The 11,766-nt window shown below is 42.9% G+C and overlaps 1 protein-coding gene across 3 annotated transcripts in view; it reads left to right on the forward strand.

Moving 5' to 3' along the window:
• The window catches only part of BCL2 (BCL2 apoptosis regulator), a 185,833-nt gene that overhangs the window by 64,565 nt on the left and 109,502 nt on the right, over positions 1-11,766 (forward strand). Inside the window, exon 3 of one of the 3 annotated variants that reach the window (XM_057526955.1) lies at positions 1,476-1,570. The exons of the other annotated variants lie outside the window; for them this stretch is intronic. Coding sequence (XP_057382938.1) covers positions 1,476-1,502 — 27 coding nt within the window. The 3' untranslated portion in view covers positions 1,503-1,570. Of the gene's footprint in view, positions 1-1,475; positions 1,571-11,766 lie in introns of those variants that run through there. 3 annotated transcript variants of the gene reach the window in all.

Genomic DNA, 11,766 nt, shown 5'->3' on the forward strand with positions numbered 1-11,766 from the left:
GAGGGGGCTTCCCATTGCGGTGGCTTCTCTTGTTGTGGAGCACAGGCTCTAGGCGTGCAGGCTTCAGTAGTTGCTGCGTGCGGGCTCAATAGTTGTGGCTCGCGGGCTCGAGAGCACGGGCTCAGTAGTTGTTGTGCACGGGCTTAGTTGCTCCGCGGCATGTGGGATCTTCCCGGACCAGGGCTCGAACCTGTGTCCCCTGCATTGGCAGGCGGATTCTTCACCATCGCGTCACCGGGGAAGCCCCTGAACGTAACTGTTAATTTCTCCACTTATTCTTGGCTGCTTAGGTTGGTTCATTAGCGCGTGCTGTGAAAAACACTCAGTTCCTAGGGACAGGCTCCACATGGGGTGAAAAGGTGGTGCTCCCTATTCTGTGACCCCAAGCTAGAAATCAACCCCTGTATCCCCAGCTGTGTACCCCTAGTCCAGGCCACCAGAGCCAACTCATAGATGTGGGTGTTGAGCATGAGAGCAAACAGGTGGAAGGGATTTAAGTCCACATATGCAGATCTGGCACTTGTATGTAGCTCTTGAGTGAGTCACCCTCTAACCCTGCCTTAATTTCTTTTTCCATAAAGTGGTCACAAGACAGTATCTGCCCATCTGTGTTCTCCCGGTGTCATTTTGTAACTGAGGTTCTGTAACTGGCAAACTTAAGTATTCGATGGTTGCACAATGACAGCATTTTTATAGTATTCTTAAACTAAACTCAATCTAAAACAGAATGAGATGACCGGCTCTATTTGTCCCATTAAATAAATTTGATTAATTAACCATCTGATTAAGTTCTTTCTCTCCTTGAAGCACTTGTAGATTGAATATCACCGTTGCAAGGTTTTAGCATGTTCCCTTGCTACGTACAATTGAATTTAGTTTTCGGAAGGTTAATGTTTTTTTGTTTGTTTGTTTTTTAAATTTATTTATTTATTTATTTATTTATGGCTGTGTTGGGTCTTCGTTTCTGTACGAGGGCTTTCTCTAGTTGTGGCAAGCGGGGACCACTCTTCATCGCGGTGCGCGGGCCTCTCACTATCGTGGCCTCTCTTGTTGCGGAGCACAGGCTCCAGACGCGCAGGCTCAGTAGTTGTGGCTCACGGGCCCAGTCGCTCCGCGGCATGTGGGATCCTCCCAGACCAGGGCTCAAACCCGTGTCCCCTGCATTGGCAGGCAGATTCTCAACCACTGCGCCACCAGGGAAGCCCAGGTTAATGTTTTTAATATGACATTTTGTGAAGTCCGTCAAATAAGAACAGAATTAATTTCTTGCTGTGAGGTTTTTTGTTTTTGTTTTTCTTTTTGGTAAAAAATGTTGGTGTGTGTGCCCGTGACTGACCACAGACGATCATAGTGAGGGTAACGTATAACACCTTGTGCTGCCCTAGGACCATGTGGTTTAGGACACTGATTCAAGGTGATCTTTACAACATCCCTGAGAAGTAGTTAGACATTGTGTTCCCATGTTTTTTACACAGGGGAAATCCAAGGTAGACCAAAGTTAAGACGCGAGTAGGCCAAGTTTACTCAACAAGTCAGCTGCAAAGTGAGAAAAGGAAGTCCAATCTCTTGAAACCATATCGCCCATCCTGGCTAGCAAGTGGTGTCTCTCTGAGTCCATATCCTCGACTTGCAGGATTCACACTAGACCATTTTGGTTTTTGAAGAACTGAACAACTGACAGTTGAATGAATGAATCAAGCATGGCTTTCCAAGTAGAAGCAGAGAGTTGTGTCCCTGGAGGTTTCGGTGCTCCAAGAAACGGAGAGAGAGCTGGCTGTCGTGCTCCTGAGGGCAACCCAGCCCCCGTCGAGGGGGAAGGGGCTCTAAACTCACTGCATCACCGAGCTTGGTCTGTTTATTAGGAGTAATGGCCTAGATCGAGCAGTCCTCATCACCACCCTGTTTCGCTGGTGACCAGTACCAGATACTACGGAAAAGATCTGGCTGTAATCGACGGAGCTGAAAAAGGTGACAGGCGCTGGCCTTGCGTTGCTCTAGCTCCGTGCCAGTTGGCTCTCTTGGACCTCGTCTGTGCCATCAGTAAAATGGGAAAAAGCGACGAAAACGATGAAAGCCGAGGACCAGACCAGACTTTCCCGCTGTACGTACTTTGATTCGTCCAAACGCCCCCAAGAGGAATCAGACTTGCAACCAGATGCTCTCCGGGTCTAAGCACTCAGCAGCCGGGGTCCTCAACCTGAGGACCAGATCCAGGTACAGGCAGGGCAAGCCTCAGTAGCTTCGCATTCTGCTCCTCCACGTTTCGTCTCTGCCCGGGTTCCCCGTGACCTTCGGAAGACCTCATCCCTCGCTGTCTTTTTGTTCCCATCGCACGGTTTTTGCTGAAATCCAGGGAATGTGCCACAGGTGTGCTGTCAGGATGGTGCCTTGTGGCAAGCTACCTGAAGATACGATCTTCTCTGGAGTTGAAGTCAGATCCTTAGGGTGCAGAATGAAGACAGTGCAACTCAAAGGTTTGGAACACCTCATATTGCATCTTTTCCGCAACCCAGATTTGGAATATATGTATTAACTCATAATACAAACATTGGGAAGTTTCACATAACATTGGACTATTAAAAAAAAAACAAACTGGCATGGATGATCCTGACCCCAATTATGAGATGTACTCATCAAAGAAAGATGGAATTCAGTGCAAGCAAATTTTAGTTTTTGTCCTGTCATGTTGTACGTGGGAATTGTTATAAAGTAGAAAAACCACCAGGCATCACTTTATCTCCGAAGCAAACATTCTAAATAGTTGGGAATTTGCTGCACATAAAAGGAAGCTTTCTCTCACGCCAAAGCTGGCCAAACCAATTGTAACTCCTAAAAGTAAAGCCCAAAGACAGAATAATTGAAACAAGCTTTCAGTGGGTGGAAAATAAACATTAACTTTATATGTATTTCGAAAATGTAAAAGACACAGGTGGGAAATGAATCCTCCTTGATAAGAAAGAAATGCTTAGTAGGGTAGAAAAAAAAAAAAAGAAAACATTCAGTAGTTTTTGGAACTGTGCAAGTCCAGACAGTTTCTTTCTTTCCTTTTTTTTTTTTTTTTTTTTCTGGTTAGCTGCTCATAGCCACAAATATGTATATTATTTCCTTCTTGCCCACAATTATACTAAGAATCATCTTTCTAATATACTGGGGAATCCCAGATAAAAATCTCGTTTTCCTAAAAAACAGACAAGTCTTTAACTCTAGCAATTAAATTATTCAGTTATTCACATCTAGAAGGTCAAAGAAATAATCAAATTGTTATAATAACAGAAGTCTCTAATGTTCACCTCAAATAGTTTTCTCCCCAAATTTCTACTGTAAACGGCTGATGTTCTTAGGGACGTTTGGTTTGCCCCGGTCACTGATGTTTGGAAGTAGCACTTAGAAACCTCCTTCTCTCCAGTGATTAGGCTGACCCAGTTATGCGATGTAGTGGTAGAATCACAGAATATTTTAACCCTTTCTTGTATATATATTTTTATATAGGACATGATTATTAACTACTTTGAATGTACTTCTTATGCAGGCATGTCAGAATAGGAAACCCAGCTTAAGCTCCGTAGTTGGTGGCAGGTCTTAGCAACATGGACCCAAGACAGCCTGCCTGGATTCAAGTCTCAGCTCTGTCCTTTTCGACCCAGTTATCGATGTTTCCTTTTGCTCATCTGCAAAGTGCCAATTATAATAATAACACCTCCTCATAAGTGCTGTTGTGAGTTAATGTGAGTCAAGAGCTTAGAACAGTGCCTGGCATGCCCTAAACCCTATGTCAGTGACAGCTATTGTTATTTTCACCATGAGGGAAACAAGGAACTGTGTTTTCCTCCAGGGATGATTCTATTTGCCATTAAAATATGTTTTTGTTTATAGAATTGGTAACTGTTGTCTATGCATTCATATAAAGAAAAACAGATCTGAAATAGCAGATGCTAGGAAGCTATTTATTTTGCCTGTTCTGCTTCCTTTTTAATTTCTACCTGCTCTATCTCTTTTCTTCTAGAACTAGATCTGATAGATTTCCTAGGCAGAACTTCTCTGTGCCGGACCTCCACAGAACTGACCCATTCAAAGTTACTTGGATATGGGAGGAAGTAAATACTACTTTTAAAAAAAATCAATTTATTTATTTGGCTGCACTGGGTCTTAGTTGCGGCACGCAGGATCTTTGAGCTTTGTTGCATCATGAGAACTCTTAGCTGCGGCATGCATGTGGGATCTAATTCCCTGACCAGGGATCGAACCCAGTCCCCCTGCATTGGGAGTGCAGAGCCTTAGCCACTGGACCACCAGGGAAGTCCCTAAATACTACTTTTTTTTTTTTAAGTCTTTTTTTTTTTTAATTTTATTTATTTATTTTGGTTGTGCCTGGCCTCCATTGTGGCAGGCGGGCTCCTTAGTTGCTGCTCACTGGCTCCTTAGTTGTGGCTCACGGGCTCCTTAGTTGTGGCACGTGGTATAGGCGCTTTCCCACTAAGACATGAGGACTTGTGCATAAAGTGAATAAATAAAGCGCGTTTGGAATGTTAATGAAGCCAGTGATAGAGTAGGTGTTGTCAATTTGCTTGTAAGTAAATTTTCTGTCGATAAACTATGACACGAATGATCAAGATTTAACAAATTCTGATTCCTTGCAAATTTTTGCTTCTTATATCTAATAATCTTAGTGAACGAATATCTCATGGATGACTTTTTAGAGATATAAGAAAAACTAGCATTTTTCATATTTGAAGGATAAAAGATTGGTAGAGGCATAAATTCACTCTTGTAACTCATTTTTGTCTTTTTAAAAAATTTCCAGGTGGTAAACCTAATGAGTGCACTATCTAACACTGACTAAAAAACGTATCTTGACATTCAAGTATAAAATACCCTCCTTAGTCATTCTTTTTCTTAAGGCTACACGGTCATGGTTGACTTTTATGTGCAAAAATTAAAAATTTCCCCTTCTATCAATATTGAAACTCCATGTTATCCATAAGCTGAGTTGCACACTAATTATTATAAAGAGCAATATAAATCCTCCCAGGCCAGTATTTTGTCTAATTTGATTTTTCGTGGATTTGTGACTGTTACTATTTGTTGTTAGTTTATTGTTGTCAGTTTTACTACTCGGACATATGGACCACATGTTGTTTCAGAAGCTCCCCCATAGACACTACTTCCACTAGTAAGTGGAAAACTCACTTATTAGTGTTCAAAATACCTCAAAAATGCAAATAAAAAGTTTTTGAATTTTTAAATTTAGATTACTGAGAAATGAATATGAGAACATACACTCGTATTTATCAGTTGATTATATCTGAAAGTCTTCTTTCTTCATTAAAACTATAAGAGTTTTGAAGAGTGTATGTTTTTGATATAAAATGAAAATATGTCACCACCACCATCATTATCGTAGTAACTGGGCTTGTGCCCATCGTAGATTTCATGAAACATAACCAAACACTTAATGAGAGAAGCCAGTAACTTCTAACGTTAAGTGGTCATGCAAAACTTTGCAAATATATTATGTGTGATAGTCAATACTAGCAGAATGTAGTTCTCATTACTTGATTCAGTTGGTTCAATTTTCATTAATTAAAAAAATTTTCATTTCGTTAACAGTGTATTCAAAAATTCACTCTCTCCTTCACATTCACAAGTAATAGAATCTTTTGATGGAACAAAGGCTTGCTGTGTGTTCTTTCTTCCTTGCAGCACTGGCCGTAGTCTCTGCCACTAATTTCAGATATGCAAATTCCTGGCTTCGTATGTAATTCCACATGCTTTTCTTGAGGGCCTCTTTGTGGAGGGAGTGGAATACACTAGCAGGAGGATGTGTTTTGGAGTCAGACTGTTCTTGGCTCAAATCCTGGCACAGTTTCTTGCTTACTGTGTGGCCTGGCCTCGTCTTTCAAATACCTGACCCAGGAGCTGTTGAAACTTTTGAGACAGGACATGTTTTAAGAGTTAAGTGGGAGGATGGCAGTGTAAGTGTATGGCATTCGGAGGGTTCTCTAAGACTTCCCTGCTTCCCTCTCCTTCTCTCCCCCAGTGGGGACCCGCTGCTGTAAGCCCTGACTGCAGTGTACCTGGATGGCAGAGCACAGGTGCCTGAAACCACCCTTGCCTTTAGAGAGCCAAACTGTGTTGTACTGTGACGTCTTTGGCTGGTCCCTTCACCTTAGGGGCCTTGGTTAACAGCTCTGTTAAATTCAGGGGTTGACCTTTACTTTGTGATTCTTTTCTAAGAGCACTTCCAGATCTGACCTTCTGTGAGTCGATGATATTATGAAGCAGTAGGTTAAAGAAGAGGGAACTCACAAGAGGGTGTTAAATGGGCAGAATCGACCACAATAATGTATAGCGAAGGAAGAGTCAATTAGACTTAAGGACAGATGAGTTGTGATTAGACATGAATCAGAAATTGCTCTGAAGTCGAGTTCCCCAGTATGTCCTCTACAAAACACTAGTTCCTCAAGATGGTAACATGTATGAATTGAGAAAAGCTTTCTGAAAATCACATGGGAAATGCTGACTTAAACAGGTTTCTTGCCTGTAGGCCCTTTCTGAGTCTTTCAGATGCTCAAACGCTTTCTGATTCTGAAATGGGGGAATATAGTCTGAAGCTTTTCCAAAATGTATTTCATCATAAAATCAGAATTATTTTGCACCCAGGTAACCTCTTGCTGGACTAGTATTTCATGGGAGGTATTTTGCAAAACGCTGCTCTATGGTTTTAAACCAGGAATGTGGTAGAACACAGGTACCATTGACTCAACCTGCTGAGCTGAGTATATACTGAGTATATACTGAGAGTGTTGACCAATTGCAAGGACCCGTGGAGGCCAGAGATGAGTAAGATCCCGTCACCGCAGCAAGTCTGGTGACCGGGCTTCAAGGGTGGCATTGGTGGCATGGCTACTGCAGGAATGGCCTGAAAGACAGTATCCCAGCAGGTTGCTGATGCAGAATCAGCTGAGGCAGCATCCTGAGGGTGAAGAGTCCTGGTTTATGCCTTGTGTGTATTTTTCTCTTTCTCTAAAACTCTTATAATGGTATTTTTTATTCTGTTCACATAAGACAAATTCCAAAGGGAGAATGAACGTTCGGTGCCCCACCTCAGGCAGTGGGGTCAAACCAGTTGGAAGTTCATTCAGGAGATTTTACAGAATTGACTCTGAGCTTTTTGGAGGACAGTCATCCCTCGGGGGGATTGGTTTCAGGACCTCCCACGGAACCAAAATCAGAGGCTGTTCAAGTCCCTTATAGAAGATGGCCTAGTGTTTGTATATAACCTACCACATCCTCCTAAACACTTAAAATCCTCTCTAAATTACTTATAATACCTAATACAGTGTGAAGGCTGTGTAAACAGTTGTAAATACAGTGTAAATGCTGTGTACATAGTTGCCAGCCTACGGCAAATTCATGTTTTGCTTTTTGGAACTCTCTGGATCTTTTCTTCGGAATGTTTTCCACGTGCGGTTGGTGGAATCTCGGGTGTGAAACACGCAAACACAGAGGCCACCGGTGCCCGGTTGTCACCATCACATTGACACTCGGCTCTCACGTCAAAATATAATCCGAGGAGAGGAGCCTATAAAAACAAACCCCACACACACAGGCAACCGACTCCGTTATGCGAGGCGTGGTACTTAAATGGAGGTTGAACCTGCTGGCATAATCTGCATGTGCCTTTCTAATGGATGAAATACGAACTAGGCCTCGTGGCAGATTTTACTGAGACGAACCTTTCAACCTCTCACAGTCGGATCTGTGGACTGTTTCACCGCTGGATTGTTCTGCCGGTCAGGCCTTAGGAAACATTTTGGCAGGTTGTGCCGTTATTTTGCTCATGTTGTGAGTAGCGTTTCTCTTGACCTTTTGTTATTTACTGAAACAGTCCGGCCTGTTTTCTTTTAAGAGAAGCGTGAAATGAAGGGGAGTCAGCACAGGCTGACTTTGGTATCAGAAGACGGACTTCAGGCTGCTTGGCTTCAAGGAGACTTTTCAAGTGAAGGGGTCATTGGCCTCCTTGTTTCTTATTCCCACGATTTTGAGGGGTCTTTTGGGGGGAGGTTTTTTTCTCACTGAAGCAGATGCATGTAAAGTTACTCATTTATTTTAATGATTTCACCACCTCTAAAAACACAACCCTCTAAGAGTTTTCTTCTGACATCTTGCGCATGGTGGGTGTCCAAAGCCTCTCCTGCTTTGAACAGGGGTGTGACGTGTTGCAGGGGAGGACAGCTCTGGACTCACTCCTGACCTCTCACGACTCTTGTGTCTCACGTGTTTCTCAGTATCTCACAGGGGTTCTTTCTCCCTTCTTTCTGCCTACATGTGCCCTCCACACCTGTCTCACTGGTACTTTTCTGCCTTGCCCCTGGTAGAGGACTCCCCATTCACTTCAGGTAAAGGAAGTACCAAGATCCCATTACATCACTGAAGACGAGAAAATGTGTGTGTGTGTGTGTGTGTGTGTGTGTTTAGATACACATTTGTTGCTATCTCCCCATCTATTTACCAACTACTGGCCTCTTTCAGCCTCAGAGAGAAAATTCGATAGAAAATCATGTCTTTTCGTTGGGATCCCCATGGCTCTTGTAACTCAGCTGCTCACATTAAAAACATCAGTCACATTTTTGTCATGTTTATCCTCTTGGCCAAACAGAATGACCCTGACATCCATAAATCAGCCTGAATGATTTCTGTGTCATTTTATAATGACCTGTGGGTTTGAGAATTGCCACAGTCTGAGAATGGGCCGTTGCTTTGGAGGTGTTTCATTCACCCTTCAGTCAGTCAACAAATACCCACTGTCCTTTCCTTGGTGTTGGGATTCACCGGTGAGCAGAAGCCACAGGCTTCTCATGGAGCTCATATGTGAAGGCAGAGATACAGATAATACATAAGTAAACCAGAAAGTTAGGAGCCGGTAGACATCAAAAGAGTAACGCCAGGTAAGTGGGGAGGGGTGAACTGGTTTAGATGGGAGCATCCCTGGAGATGTTGTTGGACCCCAGCCCTGTAAGATGAGGAAGGGCCCTAAACGTCCTGGGGGAAACTTCTGGAGACAGAAGGAAGAACAAAATCTTGGCCTGGTTCCACCCCTCTCCCCTCCCTCCCTGTTCCTCATCCGGTGACCTCAAGTGTATGTTTGCCGCTTGAGGCTACGACCTGATTGCTCTTTAAACCCCTGTGTCATTGGGAACACCCAGGAAACAACAGAAGGACGCTGTCTTATTGGAATCCTGGTCGTAATACACAACCTGCTGAATCCAGTATGAAGCTTTCAGAAACCTAGTTACCCCTCCCCACGCCCCCAGCTCTCTTATTCACACAGGCTGCAGATCAGAAGCTAGGTTGACTTCATTTCTTTTCTGTTGTGGTTATTGTTGAAGTATAGTTGATTTACAGTGTTGTGTTAGTTTCAGGTGTACAGCACAGTGATTCAGTTATACATACATATATACATATATATCATATATATGTATTCTCTTTCAGATTCTTTCCCCTTATAGGTTATTACAAAGTATTGAGTGTAGTTCTCTGTGCTATACAGTAGGCTTCTTAGAGAAAAGTCATAGGAAATCCTTTAAAATCCTCTGACTAGAAAAAGAAGCAGCCTAGAACTTCAAAAACAATTAAGCGAAGTTGCGCAAGCTACTGCCAGACAAACACGAACTTTCTCATGGCACTTTTTAAACTTTTTATTTTGCAGTAAATATAGACGCAAGAAGTTGCAAAAATAGCACAAAGAGGTCCCATGTACCCTTCACCTTGCTTCCCCCAATGGTAACATCTTGCATAACCATGGCATAGAGTATAATGTTTAGAGTATATACATTAGCAACACCAGGAAATTGACATTAGTATAATCTCCAGACCTTATTCAGATTTCGCCAGTTTTTACATGTGCTTGTTTGTGTGTGTGTGCGTGTATGGGTACTTTACCGCATGTCCAGATTCCTGTAGCTACCACTGCCATCAGGATACAGAACTATTCCATCACCTCTAAGAAACACCCTTTGTCTCATGGCACTTTCGTGTATGAGAAATCGCAGCAGACGTTGTCCTGCTTCTCGTCTGGATTATATTCTGGATGAATCTGCGGTGAGAGAGGGTGGGTAAATCTCTGAAATCTATCGCTTGGCTTGGCTGCCATGGAATCTGCTTAATTGACTTATCAATGGCGATCCTTGGTCTGACTTGTAGGAAGAGCATGTATAAGCCCAGAACAAAAAACCACAGGTTTGAATAAATAACCCCAACCTTAGCGAGGGAGCCCGTTAGTTGATTTAAGAGGCTAAGACCAGTCATGTGACCTCAATAGTTTACTTCTAAGAATAAAACCCTTTTTGATGCCACATAACTTTGGGGACTTAAGATATAGGGGACTTCTAGTACAACATTTCTTGAAGATGGCTGAGTAAGAAAACACACCGGTAGTGGGTATACAAGTTACCTCATGAGTGGATGCATTCCTTATAGAAAAGAGAAGAAATTATAGAAAGATACCTCTTTGCATGTGGAGGGAAGAAACCTTTAGGACGTGCAGCTAGAGAGAACTTGAGGTGCAGGCCGAAAGGGAAACAGCTATAAACAGATTGAGGGAGAGACAACGGATTTAAGGGAAAACATCTGCCTGCATCTGACATCCAAAAGCTGCATCTGTGGCCTAGGATCAATCTTGTAATGCTTAAAAAAGGAATGCGAGGGGGCCCGAAGCGGGCTCTGAAAGTTTCTTTTTTTCCTCGAGATTTTCTGTTTGCTTTGCCCAGAATGCTGCCAGGGTCTGATGAAATAACTCATATGGTCCCGTTTCTTGACGCTGCAGTAGCATTCCTGGGAAGCTAACTTTAGAATGATTGATTTAAAGGACATTTTACCTGGATTGTTCTAGACACACTAATCAGAGGAGCCCATTTACTTTGCTAAACAAAACCTCTGGAAATCTCCAGACGGAATCTTTAAAGATTTCGTATTTCAAGTAGAATTTTTCAGTGTTAAAGAAGCTGGAGACCAGAAGTAAGGGGCAGATAAGTTCTTGTGAAGCCTCAGAAGAGATGAAGAGCATCTCTCTCGATGCTAGATTGAACTTCAAATTTGTCAGATAAGTCCCTGACCTAAGTATTATTTTTTTCCCTTGAGTCACTTGTTTGTATCCTGTTGGCACAGCCCAAGAGGCTGGTTTAAAGGGAATAGAGACACAGATGTAGAGAACAAAAGTATGGGCACCAAGGGGGGAAAGTGGCGGGGGGGGGGGGAGGGGTGGTGGTGTGCTGAATTGGGAGATTGGGATTGACATGTATACACTGATATGTATAAAATGGATAACTAATAAGAACCTGCTGTATAAAAAAAATAAATAAAATTCAAAAAAAAAAATGAACAAAGGGAATAGAGATCAAGTGTTCCCTGTAGGTAGGCCCGTTCTCCATTTTTCTGAGTGGAAGCCAAAGAGGATTGTGAGTAAAGGGTCCTACTCTCCACTCTCACATGTCACCTTTCCTTGTCACCCAGTCTGCGCAGCAGGAGGCCGATACGTTTATGCTTCACGTTCCGAGATTTTTCCCCTGGGGGTGTCAGGGACCTGATCCATGCTACCGGAAGACTGTCATAACTGAGATGGAGGAGGTTGTCCTCCATTATTGTCAACAACCTTTTGGAAATTTCGCAGTAACTATCTTTACACTTCCCGCTCAGTGTCTCCTCCACGTGTTCCCTCTTTTTAACTCGTCTTTATTTTTATGCATCTTACTCCCAGCCAAGATCGCA

Source organism: Balaenoptera acutorostrata, chromosome 13, assembly GCF_949987535.1.
Source record: "Balaenoptera acutorostrata chromosome 13, mBalAcu1.1, whole genome shotgun sequence".
Lineage (NCBI taxonomy): Eukaryota > Metazoa > Chordata > Mammalia > Artiodactyla > Balaenopteridae > Balaenoptera > Balaenoptera acutorostrata.